Here is a 16,278-nt window from a genome sequence, read left to right on the forward strand (position 1 = left end):
ATCAATATACAAAACATTATTCTAAAAACCACAACTACTGTCACATTTTTCATACCGTTTCTGCACTTCCATTACCTATTTAGCTCAAATTCAATCTTTGATTCTACCATCCATTTTCTATTCCATTCTATAACATTCATTACCATTTATACCATAACTTAAAGTCATAAACCATCACATTTTCAAAATTCGGGCATTACAATTCCTCCCCTCTAAAAATAGATTTCGTCCTCGAAATCAATCATCTCTTTCAAGTTTATCATGTAATAATCAATACTGAAAATAAAACCGAGAATAGAAGCGTACTTCATTTGAATAACTCTGGATATTTTTGTCTCATTTTATCTTCTAATTCCCAAGTTGCCTCTTCGACACCATGTCTGTTCCACTGTACTTTAATCAACGGTATCAATTTATTTCTGAGTTGCTTATCTTTTCTGTCTAGAATTTGAATCAGTCTCTCAATGTAGCTCAAATTCTGATCTAACTCAACCTCATCGGGTGGAAGTACATGAGAAGGATCTGGATGATATTTTCTCAACATGGACACATGAAAAACATCATGAACACCTGATAATGCAGGAGGAAGAGCTAATCTATAAGCCAAATCATCAACACGTTCCAAAATTTCATACGGACCTATGAATCTTGGTGATAATTTACCCTTCTTTCCAAATCTAACTGTACCACGGAAAGGAGATATTTTCAGAAAAACTCTGTCACCTTTCTCAAAAATCAATGGTCGTCTCCTGATGTTCTTATACTTAGCCTGCCTATCCTGAGCAGCTCGCATACGACTCTGAATCAATTTTACTTTCTCTGTCATATCTCTTATCATATCAGGTCCTACAATTGGTGCTTCAGATAAATCGTCCCAATACAGAAGAGATCGACACTTCCTGCCATATAATGCTTCAAATGGTGACATTCCAATGCTCACTTGATAACTGTTGTTATAAGAAAACTCGACAAGGGGTAAAGAATCCTGCCAACCAATACAAAAATCCATCACTACAGCTCTCAACATATCCTCTAATGTCTGAATAGTACGTTCTGATTGTCCGTCTGTCTGAGGATGATATGCTGTACTCAAATGCAAACGAGTACCAAGGGCCTCTTGTAAACTCTGCCAAAAATGAGAAGAAAATCTGGGATCACGATCTGATACAATTGATTTAGGCACACCATGCAATCTCAAAACCTCTCTGATGTACAATCTGGCCATCTGATCATGCATATATGTCATCTGATAAGGAATGAAACACGAAGACTTAGTTAATCTGTCAACGATAACCCAAATTGAATCACAACCTCTCGACGACCTCGGCAATTTCGTGACAAAGTCCATGGTAATATGGTCCCACTTCCATTCTGGAACCTTAAGGCTATGCAAAAGACCTCCTGGTCGCTTTCTTTCTGCTTTCACTTGTTGACAATTCAAACAACGAGATACAAATTCTGCTATGTCAGATTTCATTCTTTTCCACCAAAATTGTTTCTTCAAGTCATTGTACATCTTTTTACTTCCAGGGTGTACACTGAACTTACTGCAATGAGCATCACGCAAAATCTGCATCCTCAACTCTGAAATATTAGGAACTACAATACGATCATTCACAAACAAAATACCCTCATTATTGACCTGGAATTCTGATCGATGTCCTGATCTGAAGAGTTCAACTGATTTCTGAATACTTTGATCTAAACTTTGGGCCTCTTTAATTTTTACAAATAACTCTGGCTCTGCTTGAATCATAATTACTTTTACAGGTTGAGTATCTACCACAAAATCTAAACCAGAAAGACAATATTCTTCTACTAAATCAGATACACCGCTAGTGATCAAAGACATATTACATACTTTTCTGCTCAAAGCATCGGCTGCTGCATTAGACTTTCCTGGATAATATTTTATTTCGCAATCATAGTCTTTCAACAAATCTAGCCAACGTCTCTGTCTCATGTTCAGCTCCGCTTGTGAAAAGAGATATTTCAAACTCTTATGATCAGTGAATATCTCAAATTTCTCCCCATACAAGTAGTGACGCCAAATCTTTAAGGCAAAAACCACTGCTGCTAATTCCAAGTCATGCACTGGGTATCTAGACTCATGTGGCTTCAACTGTCGTGAAGCATAGGCAACCACACGACCATGTTGCATTAATACACAACCCAATCCTTGAAGTGAAGCATCAGTGTGCACTGTAAATCCTCCTACACCTGATGGAATAGTCAGAACTGGAGCACTAGTCAATCTCTTCTTAAGTTCAACAAAACTAGCCTCACATGCTTGCGACCAAATAAATGGTGCTTCTTTTGTGTCAGCTGGGTAATTGGCCTCGCAATCTGTGAGAATCCTTCAATAAATCGACGATAATATCCTGCCAAACCCATAAAACTACGCACCTCAGGAACTGATGTCGGTCTAGACCAATTGATGACTGCCTCAACTTTACTCGGATCAACTGATATACCTGCACTTGAAATCACATGTCCAAGGAAAACCACTCTATCCAACCAAAACTCGCATTTGGATAATTTAGCATACAACTTTTCAGTTCTCAAAATTTGCAAAACAACTCTCAAGTGTTCGGCATGCTCAGATTCAGATTTTGAATAAATAAGAATATCATCAATGAATATCACCACAAATTGATCTATATACCTTTGAAACACCCGGTTCATCAAATCCATAAATACCGCAGGTGCATTGGTCAACCCAAAAGGCATAACTAAAAATTCAAAATGCCCATACCTGGTACGAAAAGCAGTCTTAGGCACATCTGCCTCTCTAACTCTTAACTGATGATATCCGGATCTTAAATCAATCTTAGAATATACTGAAGAACCCTGCAACTGGTCAAAGAGATCATCAATCCTTGGCAAAGGATACTTATTCTTTACTGTGGCTTTATTCAACTGTCTATAATCGACACAAAGCCTCATAGACCCGTCTTTCTTCTTCACAAATAAAACCGGAGCACCCCAAGGTGAAACACTTGGTCTTATATATCCTTTGGCCAATAGATCCTCAAGTTGTTCCTTTAGTTCTTTTAATTCAATTGGTGCCATCCTATAAGGAGCTCTAGAAATAGGTTGTGTACCTGGCATCAACTCAATGTTGAACTCAACCTCTCGGATTGGAGGAAATCCTGGAATTTCATCGGGAAATACATCTGAAAATTCACTAACAATTTGAATATCTGCCAATTTAGGTACTGACCTTGAAATATCAATTGCATAAACCAAGAAACATTTTGCTCCTTTCTGCAACAAACGAGTCATGGACAAAACAGATATCAAAGGAATCTTAGCTCGAGAACCCTTACCATAGAATGTCCAATGATCTGTCATATCAGGCTTAAACTTAACAATCTTCTGAAAACAATCTACAGTAGCCCTGTATCTTGTCAACATGTCAATACCAACTATGCAGTCAAAATCAGACATCTCCAACACAATACAATCAAGCTCAATGACATTATCCTCATAAAAAAATTCACAACCACTTATCATCTCAGCTGACCTCATCACTTTGCCCAGTGGGGTAGAAATAGATAATGTAGATGATAATGGCATAGAATTCAACGAATGAAATGTGACAAAGTGCTCAGCTATGAAAGTATGTGATGCACCAGTATCCATCAAAACATAAGCAGGATAACCTGAGAGAAAACAATTACCTGCAATAACATTATCTGGAGCATTATGTGCCTCATCCTCAGTGAGTGCAAAAACTCGAGCCTGCTGTCTAGGTGGTTGTCCTACTCTGTGGTTACCACTCTGTTTGTTCTGATCCGACCGGTTTGACTGCTGATAGGAATGAACTGAAGGGGTCTGACGATTCTGGTGAGGTGTCTGTCTCGATGATCCCACACTCTGAGACATATCACTGCCACGGTTAGGACACACTCGAGCATAGTGTCCCACCTGGTTACACAAATGGCAAGCTCCCGAGACTCCTCTACACTGATCGGTATAATGTCTACCACCACACTGACCACAAGTTGGACCTGAATAACCAGTGCTCTGAACTGAACCAGACTGTCTCGATCCACTAGAACTCGAAAAATTACTACCATGCCTCTTAAATTGCTTGCCTCTAGCCCGAAACTGCTCTCTTATGTTGCCACTATTACTGCCAGTATTACCTTGTCTGAACTGCTGTCGAAACTGTGGTTGTTGGGGTCGTTGCGAATACTGAGAACCTCTCTGCCTAATGATTCCGGTTTCAGCTCCCTTGGCTCTATCAAGAGCCTCAGCAAAAGTGTTAGGCCTTCCAGTATTAACCAGGGTAAAGATATCAGGATTAAGACCATTTATAAAGTGATCAGCCTTAGCTTCTTCATCAGATGCTACATGAGGAGCAAATCTCAGTAAATTCGAGAACTTAGCAACATAGTCCTCAATATTCAGATTTCCCTGCTTTAAATTTGCAAACTCGGCTCCCCTATCTTTCCTGTAAGAGGTAGGGAAGAAACGCTGATAAAATTCAGATTTAAACATATCCCAGGTAACAATCGTACCTCGACCCTCTAAAACTTTCTTGGTCATTATCCACCAACTCTTATCCACATCCAATAACTGATGAACAACTAATTTGATTCTACGATCATCTGGATACTCAAGAGATTAAAATAAGTGATCCATATTCTCCAACCAGTTCTCACACTCTAATGCATTCTCTGTACCCTTCAACATCGGCGGGTGCAAAGACTGAAATCTGGCTAACAGTATGAGTAGCACTGCCCTGATTTTGTGCCACCGGTACGTCCTGTCTAGGTCTGCCACGACCTCTACCACGAGTAGCCATGTCTGATATACAATAGATCAAACAAATATAAAATCACAATATCATAATCATCTCAATCTCGTATCCATCATCTCTGGCTCTCGAGACTCAATAATCTCAAAAATCTCGAATAAAGCTCAACAATATAATATCTCAATTTAAATAATGTATTTCACATCATAGCACAATGAAAATGCTAGCAAATATATCTCATGATCAAGCAATTCAAACTGACTCAACCTACCCTATTCCCAAATATCCACGCTCTGATACCACCTAATGTGGGGCCTCGGGTCCGATATCTAATACTAATAATTTTAAATGTATCAAACCAAACGATTTAATAAAATATATAATTTCTTGTTCACAAACTTACATAAACATCGTCAGAATAATTTAAATGTCTCAAATGTTTGAAATATAATTTTCAACATGTCAAAATAACTAGTGAACAAAAGAAATCCAAACATCATCACATAGCTCCTAAGACCCGAGAATCCCACTCTAACTCGTATCTCCTCGCCTGGAACTGGATTCTGGCATCCCAAGCCTCGCCTCACCTACCGTCAAGCACATGAAAACAAGAGGTAGCCGACATGCCGGTGAGTATAAACCCAGTATGATACAATCAATAACATATGAGAATTAAAATTTCAAATAGTTAATATAAATTCATAAAGATGCAATATAATGCAATGCATGATCAGAAGCTGTGGGCTATCAATAAATCTCAAGATCAAGTGAATCGTCTGGTCATAGGGTACCCAAGGGAATAGAATCACCCAGCAACATCCACCGACTCATCCGCTCGAGGTGGATTGCTGTGTTCTACAATCCCAAGACTATGGTGCGCCTATAGAGAGTGTTCAGGCCATAGCAGCGACCTCCGCATACACTATGCCAACTCAACTATAGCCCCATACGTCCAACAAATCAATAAATCGAGGCGACCTCTGCCATATCAAATCTGAATCAACAAGTGGCTCAATATGCAATGTCATGATGCAAATCAATATCATCATCTCGATATCATAATCAACTCATCTCAATACAACAATCATCATCAAATCACAATAGTTCAGCTAGCCATAGAGTTTCAACTTAAATAAAATGATACTTTTGCCTCGTATGTTACCGACCGTAACATACCTTTCAAATATTACCAAAAGAAGATCGAAATGCGTAGGTGAGAAGTCTTGAACCTTTGAATTCTACTATAACTCAAGGACTTTGATCATCTATCAAAACAAAGTAATTTCTGTTCAAAATTCATAATTAGTTCAATACTGCTTCGAATCAAGATCCGTAAATTTCTTAACCTTAATATGCCATAAAAATATTCATTGAATCATTTCATCAAACACATGGCATGCGTGGTAAAGAAATTTGCTCCTATGCTTTGCCATTGGCTTCAATTCCATTTTATATTCAAACCAACACAATTACAACGTCTCCAACATCTCAATATCTCAATTATCAACTCAAATATCAATTCTAAACTTCAACTCATTTCCAAACTTGAATAAAAATATAACATACTTACACCATCTTGAAGATCTTGGAGAGAGGATCACAAATCTAACTTCATTTCATAATTTCGTTGAACAATCTCCCATATATTGAAGAAGAAATGAATAAAATGAAAAGGAAGAAGAGAACCCTAGCTTCCAAACCGATAGAGAGAAGAGAAGGAGAAGGAAAATGAGTAAAAAGAGGATCCCATTCGATTTTATGCCTTCCCAAACACCAAACACGCTTTTTCAACTTGCTGGCTCGTTAGGGCGGATGTTTTTGTCCGCTAGGGCGCGTAACTCTCGGCCAGAAATAAAAAATTTCGAACAAGGCTCGCTAGGGCGGATGTTTTTGTCCGCTAGGGCGAGCACACTGCGCACCTCCACTACAAAGATCGCTTCCGAAACGCCTCTTCCCTTCAGAATTTGGAAAAGTCGTAAACTACAAAGTTGTAGCCCTCTGTCCTTTATTTAACCTCTCAAAATTTCAGATCATTTGGAGCTCTGAGTAAAAAGTTATGCTAAATATCCCAACATGTGTCATTGTAGGAACGACGATACGCACGGCACACTTCGGGGCGCTTTTGGCTCGTCTTCCTTAATGATTTGACCAAAACTCAAAACTGGAAAGTTATAGTCTTATGTCATATCTTTCTAATGGAAGTGGCCTCACATCAATTGGATCAATATACAAAATATTATTCTAAAAACCACAACTACTGTCACATTTTTCATACCGTTTCTGCACTTCCATTACCTATTTAGCTCAAATTCAATCTTTGATTCTACCATCCATTTTCTATTCCATTCTATAACATTCATTACCATTTATACCATAACTTAAAGTCATAAACCATCACATTTTCAAAATTCGGGCATTACATGATTGGTAGTGGGAAAGTAAACTGAGGCATGAGCATAAACGTGTCAACTCACCATCGACATTTAATGGTGTTGGTTAGTTCTTGTTGGAGTCTTTTATTTATTTTTGTTGTGTTTATTTAGAGTCTCGTGCTTTAACCTGTTTTGCTTGAGGGCAAGCAAAAGGTTAGTATGAGGGGGTTGATAAGTGGTGTTTTTACGTGTTTATTGCATTAGTTTTAGTTGTGTTTACATTGTGCATGCATGCATTTCATTTACATTTTGTTCATTTTATAGTAATTATTTGCATTTTATCATGTCTCACTTGTGTGTGATGAATCTGCAGGAAAAATGGTCGGAAAACGGAAAATATAGCAAAGTGAATAAACTGAAGAAGTTGGACAGAAACTTGGCGCCCGAGCGGTACATTTCTACCGCCCGGGCGCGAGAAGACGAAGTGCCGAGACAGAGATTTGGCGCTCGGGCGGTGATTTTCTACCGCCCGAGCGCGAATGCCGCACCAGCCGAGCGCCGTTTATTTTTGGAAAGTTTCATTCGCGATTTCTTACCTTAATTTGGATGGTGGTTGCTATGGAAAGGGGATGGCACGAATTTTGGGCATTCATTCAGACATAATTCGACAGCCGTCAAGGAGCTTTGGAGAGAACTTTGCGCTTGGAGTGAAGATTTGAAGTTTTCCGGGCACCGTTCTTCGCAGATTTCGTCTCGTCTAGTATTTCTAATCTAGTTTCTTTCATTTTTAAACATTGTTGCATTTATTTTTACAATGAATTTTAGTAGCTAACTTTAATATTTGTTGGGATTAAAGGGGATCCTACCCCAAACTTTCAGTTGGTTAATTTATATTTCGGTTTGTGATTTATTCTTGATTATTCTACGATTTTCATTGTGTCGTTGAGCGTAGCTAACTTTTACGACAATTTTATATCACGAATGAGTTCGAGAGAATAACTAGTGATAGGATCGAGTAGTATAATCTGCGGATCTACAATTTGCATAGACATATGAAATTGGATACGTGCCGATAGTCATAGTACTTAGGGTCGAAAACTAGGGGATTTCATCAATCGAAATGCGGTTCATTCTTGATAAATAATTAAAGACATTTAATTACTTCATTGAGTGAATTAGTTTGGCATAGCTCGAGAGAGTGTGTTCAATTGAATAGGAAATCCTGTCGGAAGCGTAGAACACAATCGAACGAATTAATTAATTAATAAGGGGTAGGTGAACCAGAATTCCCAACAAATTCTTTTATCATTTGAAATTTAATCCATTGATTTAGCATTCATATTTCATCATTTAATCTTTGAGCTTGTTTATTTAAATTTTCTTGAATTTTATTAGTCATAAAACAAACAATCAAATTTCGTCGCTAAAGTTTTAATAACTAAAATAATAATTGTGAAACACAGTCTTCAGTGGAACGATACTCGTACTCACGTACACTATATTATAACTTGACATCGTGCACTTGCGATTTATTTTGAGCATACAAAATCATATTTTTATTGGGGATTTTACTGTGCAAGTTCAGTTCGATCACCACATTATAAGAAAATATATCATCAATTTCATCTATATCTTTTCGATTCCATATTTTTCCAGTATTAATGTAATTGATAGAGATTTCATGATTCTCGTCAGTTTGTGGTTCTGACAGAACATTTTCATCATCATGTGTTTCTTCAAGAACATCATTCTCTATTTTGTGATCATCATGTGTTTCTTCAGAAACATCATTCTTTATTTTGCGATCATCGTGTTTCTCTATGAATTTTCTTTTTCGAGGATTTTTATCCTTGGAACCGACTGGCCTTCCACGCTTCAGGCGTTTAATGACATCATGAGTATCTTCCATTTGTTTCTTTGGAATTTCAATTCGAGCAGGGGCATTTGCAGCATGTATATATGATTTAATTACCCCTTTTGTGTCTGCAAATGCATCTGGTATTTGATTTGCTATTCTTTGCAAGTGTACAATTTGTTGTACATCTTTTTCACATTGTTTTGTTCTTGGATCCAGATGTAACCATGATGATACATACCATGTAATTTCCTTTTCGGCATGTTTCTGTTCTCCCCCTAACATTGGGAAGATTTCCTCATTAAAATGACAATCAGCAAAACGTGCTGTGAACACGTCGCCTGTCTGAGGTTCAAGATATCGAATGATTGATGGACTATCATAACCGATATAAATTCCAACCTTTCTTTGAGGTCCCATTTTCTTTCGTTGTGGTGGTGCAATAGGCACATACACCATACATCCAAAAATTCTCAGATGAGAAATGTCTGGTTCTTTACCAAATGCAAGCTGTAATGGGGAGTATTTATGATATGCACTTGGTCTGATGCGAATTAATGAAGCATCATGTAAAATTGCATGTCCCCATATAGAAATAGGGAGCTTTGTTTTCATAATCATTGGTCTAGCAATCATTTGGAGACGTTTAATCAATGATTCAGTCAATCCATTCTGTGTATGTACATGAGCAACATGATGCTCAACAATGATTCCCATAGACATACAATAATCATTGAAAGTCTGGGAAGTAAATTCACCAGCATTATCAAGTCTAATTTTCTTGATTGTATAATCGGGAAACTGATTCCTCAATTTTATTATTTGAGCAAGTAATCTTGCAAATGCAACATTTCGAGTTGACAATAAACATACATGTGACCATCTACTGGAGGCATCAATCAATACCATAAAGTATCTGAATGGTCCACATGGTGGATGGATTTGTCCACAAATATCACCCTGAATACGTTCAAGAAACATTGGTGATTCAGTTTGGGTTTTGACTGGTGATGGTCTTATAATAAGTTTTCCAAGAGAACATGTTTTACATTGAAACTTATTATTCTGACAGATCTTCTTGTCTTTCAGTGGATGACCATATGTATTTTCTATAATTCTTCGCATCATTGTTGAACCAGGATGTCCCAATCGATCATGCCAATTGGTTAATATCGAAAATTATCAACTACCATGTTTGATTCAATGGGACTTATATGTGTATAATGCAATCCAGTAGGGAGCATTGGTAGTTTTTCAATCACATATTTCTTTCCTGATTTATATGTGATAAGATACATATATTTCTCATTCCCTTCATTCATTGTTTGAGTATCATACCCATGAGAATATATATCATTAAAACTCAACAAATTTCTTTTCGATTGTGGTGAATATAAAGCATCATTGATAAAAAAAAATTGTACCATTAGGTAACAAAAATTGTGCTTTACCACATCCTTTAATCAAGTCTACAGGACCTGATATTGTAATCACCGTTGTTTTTGTTGGTTTTAGTTCCAAGAAATATCTTTTATCTCGGAGGATAGTTTGCGTTGTACCACTATCGGGTATGCAAACTTCAGCTTTGCTCATAGCACTTTCCATATTTGAACTTCAAAAAATATGCAATAAAATAAATTACTGGCAATATATTTTTAAATATAACACATATCATAATTATACAATAAAACATTATTCTATGAATAAATTATTGTACATTTATATTCTACCATTATATTGTTCATTTTCAGAGAAATCGTTGAGAAAATCTGCAGCATCAATATTGTTCATTTCTATCCCACCAACATATTGATCATTTCAAGAGAAATCATTCATAAAATCACCAGCATCAAAATGAGTTGAATCACTCAAACGGTCACTGCGTTCAGTGAAGTTGGTCTCCTTTTCTTTCCCCTTTAATGATTCTTTATAAATTTTACAAAGGTGCTCAGGGGCTCGACAAACTTTGGACCAATGTCCTGGAGTACCACATCTGTAACAAGAACTTTCATATCTTTTTGAGTGATTCTCATTAACACTTGTATTCTCATGATGCCTTTTCAGTGGATGGTTTGGGACGCTCTTTTGAGATGAGTTATAAAAATAACTATCTCTATTATTTTCAAAACCACGGCCGCGTCCACGACCACGACCAATTCCACGTCCACATCCACGACCTCGACCTCGACCAAAACCTTGTCTTTGAAATTGATTTTGGTTTCCAGGTTTAAATTGATTTTTACTTACATCATTTACTTCTGGAAATGCTGTTGATCCAGTGGGTCGGGACTGATGATTTCTCATTAATAGCTCATTATTTTTTTCCGCCACAAGAAGACAGGTGATGAGTTCAGAATATCTCACGAATCCACGTACTCTATATTGTTGATGTAGAGTAATATTTGATGCATGAAACGTGGAAAATGTTTTTTCAAGCATCTCAGATTCTGTGACCTCATGTCCACAAAATTTTAATTGCGAGATTATTCTATACATCGCCGAATTGTAATCACTGACTTTTTTAAATTCTTGGAATCTCAATGTATTCCATTCATCCCGGGCAGTCGGAAGTATAACTTCTCTTATATGTTCGAATCATTCTTTTAATCCCTTCCACAAAGCCATGAGATTTTTTTCAGTCAGATATTCACATTTCAATCCATCGTCGAGATGTCGACGCAAAAATATCATGGCTCTTGCCTTTACTTGTGACGTGCATATGTCATTTTCTTTAATGGTATCGCTTAGACCTAATGACTCAAGATGCATTTCTACATCTAGAGTCCATGGCATATAATTCTTTCCTGTGATGTCGAGCGCAACAAATTCGAGCTTTGTTAAATTTGACATGGTGGTGCTAAAAAAAATTACGATGCATTTTATTAGTTAATAAATATTGCAATACAAAGTAACGGATAAACAACAAGTACAAGTATTTGTAAAAATAAAGAAAACGCACGAGGAGGATATTCTCCGATAAATACAAGACTCGTGAGTATGATAACCAAAATAATTAAAAATATCATTGAGAAAGTCATCTTCTTTTTTCTTCGAAAAATTTGATGATGGATAATTTTTAGAGAAGAAGAGAAAGTTGGAGTGATTGAATGTGTTTGTGAGATCATATTTATAGGGCAAAAACTAGCCTATTTTTACCATTTATGATCGTTGGTGTACAAAAAAATAAAGGTATGTATTTGTATAATTTTATGATAATAATATGGTATATATAATATTAGACATGTTTAAATAATTATGTATATCATATCATAATATTATAATGAGTGTCATAATTTATTTTGTTTAAAAACCTTATAGGATTTTATACTTGTCGTATCTCTTACCGGGAGTGTGGGATGTCGTCTTAACATCCTCCCAGGATTTATAACAAGTTTATGAAAAATTTATTTTATTATTTCTAATAACAACATTATATTGTATATTAAATAAATAACAGTAAAATAAATATAATTACTTTTGTTACATTTTTCTTCTGTTTGGAGCTTGGAAAAGTATGTAGGACTTTTAGAGCTTCGTGCTGATAACGTGTTGTTAAAAAATAAAAATTTATGGTAAAAAGTAAAAATCTCAAACTCTCAAAATTTACCAAACTACACACTTTATAATATTTTTCTCTCTACTCAATTGTGATTTTCTTCACAAATGAGAGATCTATTTATAGAGTTTCATTACACATAATCCAAAAAATAAAATACATCATTACCTACATCATCACACACAAATTTCTAATTTTACAACTCTTATTTTCAGCATTCAAATATTCAACTATTCCTTTTCAATATTCAAATCATTTATTTTCAACAATTATTATTATTATTATTTGAACAATTTTTGATTGACTGCAGATATTGGAGGAATGTCAAATTCAGCAAAAGGCTGAGTTCTTCTCAATATTTCTTTCCGTACGTTCTTAATTTAATTTGAATAATTTTTGTGGCGTTATATTTTTTAATTAAAAAAAATTGAAATATCACGTTTTTGGATGCCTTAATAATAAAACTTTAGCCAATTCATGGATATGAAAAATTATTTGAACCAAATTGGTTCATGTATATGTGAGTATCTTCTTCTTTAATTTCTTCAGATACTTCTGTTGGTGGTTTTCTTAATAAATAAAGTTATGTTCTTGAATAGTGTATTCAAGTTTCTGCTGCAATTCTTGATAAAATTCTACAGCTAAAGAACAACAGTATCCAATTTGATACATGCATTCTTGATACTAAGTATATCGTTGAAGAGAAGATCCATAGATGCGTTAAGAAATGTTTCAATCGCAAGAATAAGCATGTATGAACATATGAAACTTCATCATCTACATGAAGTTTTCGTAAATTTTTCGTCTCTACATGATAGTTTTCACTTGAATAGATTGAAACACAGTTTGTGTAACCGAAGTTGGAATGATATCCGAGACCACTAGGACTGTATCGTCCTCCTTGATAAGCACTTTCGTCTTCATAAGTTCGATGGATCTTTGGATATTAGCTTCGATATCATCAGAAAGATCGACGAGAATCGCAGTTACACCCCACTGCAAATTAAGCATCATCCTGGTGTTGCTGTCGTTGGTAAATGCAAATATAGGAGAGTTTGGACGGTTTCGCGAGATAAGAGATGCCATCTGCCCGTGTCTCGTGTACACGAATATTGCATCGAGGCCTAAATTGTTGGCTGCAGATGTAACTAATTAGTCAGCAAAGAACAAGCGTGGATGTATATAAAACAGTGCATCTAAACAAATTCTTGATTTCTGATTTCGACAATTTACATTCTCCACCTGTTTTCGACTTAATGAAGTCCAGAATTTTATGTATTTTGAGTGCTAAAATAGGACTATATGTTTGTTTGGAAGCGTAGAAATACTCGGTTACTTAAAATGCAACAGCAGACTTTGTAACCGAAAGCCTTCAAATATAAATAACAGCAGACATACCCATTTGTGCGGCACAATTGCAGATTTGTTCAGCGATTTGATCAGGAAAAGAGGCGCCAAGATTGTGTTGAAACAAGACATTTTGCTTATTCTCTTCGCCGCTACATAGTTCCATTCTACTACTACTCATACGCAGGACGGAAAGGGCCTTTAGCCCGTACGGTCCGATTGCCGACTCTCCAGAGAGCATCAGCGCGTCTGCGTACTGGCTAACAGCTTCAGAAACATCAGCAACCTAAAGAAATAAATCACGGGTCAGTTTTTTTTAGGACAAAGAGTACCTTCAAAGTGAAGAAGAGCAGTAGCATTGTGGTTCCAAAAGAAAGAAATTTAGGCCCCATGACTACCTCGGCTCTAGTTGGGGTAGGATATTCGACCATTGATTCCAGAAGCTGAGAAGCAACAATGACCGGCTTATTGAGCTGTCTGCACAGGGAAGTAATTTTTTCTTGAATCGCGGGGATCTGTTCGAGTGGGATTTCAACTCCAAGGTCTCCTCTTGCTATCATGATTCCGTCAGAAGCCTTGACAATTTCTTCCAGTTTATGAAGGGACTCTAAACTTTCTATCTTTGCCAAAACTTTTATTGATCTGTGGATCGGAGATCAGCTTTCATACACGATTTATACTCTAGACGAATGCAGTATAACTTGAATCTATACGGGATACAAGATTATATTGTAGAAAATGAAACAATAGAAATGATACTATGCCATATGTCGGTACTTTGACATGCTTTGAGGAAAACTAGACAGGTAACTACTCACTACACTTACTTAGAAGCTTGAGAAGAAATGTAATTCTTCAGGTGCGTTACAGCATCTGCAGAGTTCACGAACGACATGGCAATGAAATCAATGCCTTCCGAAATTCCAAACTGGATGTCAGACCAATCCTACATGTCAAAATTAAAGATTGATAATTATATTACCAAACATAATGTTTCCGAACATATCTGTAATATCCATCAACTCAAATAAATCTTAAATTGGTGCCTAACCTTGGTTGACAGAGTTGGAAGTTCATAATTCTTCCCTACTAGCTTTCCATCTCTCCGGAAACTCAGTTTAGCTCGAGGCAAGAGTAAACCGGGATCAGTGCACTTGCAACGCAGATCATTCCCAACCTTTTCCACCACTTCGAACGATGCCATTCCTCCGTCAATGACAAGTTCATCTCCCACATCAATACCTAAATCAACAGCATACATATAAAAAAATTCTGAAGCGGAAGAAATAACTAAGAAATTCACTTTCATTTAATCAACCAACCTTCAGAGAAACCTTCATAGCTAGCTTGAACCGTAAAAGGACGCGTGCCCTCAAATTTCTCATTCGTAAAGTACCAAATAGACCCATCCTAACAATGAAAAATAAACAGATACACCACAAGATTTCACCAAATTTCTTGCTTATTCGAAATAAATAACCCAAATCAACAGCATCATTTTGAAAAAGAACATATAAAAATTACCTCTGCTTTGACAGAGGAGGGAGCACAATGATCAACCACATGAATCTGGCTACCTTCTGTATCAATCATAAGGGACACACAATACCCCATTTCTTCATTCAACATCTTGATCTTCCTAATCACATCTTGGTGCCACTCCCTTGTATTGTGACACATATTAAGCCTAGCCACAACCATCCCCCCCATAGCCAACTTCTCCAAATCGTCCAACGAGCAACAAGCCGGCCCTATCGTACACACGAGCTTCGTTTTCCTTAATCCCAAGAACCCCTTATTTCTCAATTCTTCTTCTGAAACAACATCAATCCCCAGAGCCTCTTTCGAATTCTTCCTAGAGATCTCAGCACTCTCCGCTCCAACCTGCATCACGGCCTGAACTCCAATTCTCAACTCACCGCTCCTAAACTTCCTAGCAGTAGACCAAACCTCATGTCTTAAAATTGGAACACCAAATAGCCCCTTTTTGAAGTAAAAAATCGGATCTTTAACCATAATCGGGGTAATCTTAGAACCCAAATCTCCTACAGAAGTCATGAATGATACCTGAACTATGAACCACAAAAACAAAAGATTTCCTGTAATCAAGAGAATTAAAGGACTAAACTACAAGAACCCAACTCCCTGATGATCCGGCAAAGAGTATTTGGAAAACCCGTCAAGAATTTCTATAAAATCAGGACGGGTTTTACAAGAAGATGGTTAGGTGAACTGCCAGTTGTGTATGTATATACGGTATATTCCAACCAATAATACTAGGGTTTTGGGAGAGACCCTTAAAAATATTTGAAAGTGGGTATAGCTGAAAAGGGTGGCAGCACCGAGTTGTCGAATTTAACGGTCAACTACCTTTTCGCTGCTG

The 16,278-nt window shown here is 36.7% G+C and overlaps 1 protein-coding gene across 1 annotated transcript; it reads right to left on the bottom strand.

Moving 5' to 3' along the window:
* Positions 1–13,159: 13,159 nt before the first annotated feature.
* Positions 13,160–16,278, bottom strand: LOC140808859 (pyruvate kinase isozyme A, chloroplastic-like). The gene is made up of 7 exons (XM_073166167.1): positions 15,420–16,278; positions 15,218–15,305; positions 14,947–15,137; positions 14,723–14,841; positions 14,294–14,537; positions 13,947–14,181; positions 13,160–13,684 (listed from the first exon to the last, which is right to left on the bottom strand). The coding sequence occupies exons 1-7, from the start codon at positions 15,951–15,953 to the stop codon at positions 13,356–13,358; spliced, it is 1,740 nt and encodes a 579-aa protein (XP_073022268.1). The 5' UTR covers positions 15,954–16,278; the 3' UTR covers positions 13,160–13,355.

Source organism: Primulina eburnea, chromosome 13 (assembly GCF_022965805.1).
Source record: "Primulina eburnea isolate SZY01 chromosome 13, ASM2296580v1, whole genome shotgun sequence".
Taxonomy (NCBI): domain Eukaryota; kingdom Viridiplantae; phylum Streptophyta; class Magnoliopsida; order Lamiales; family Gesneriaceae; genus Primulina; species Primulina eburnea.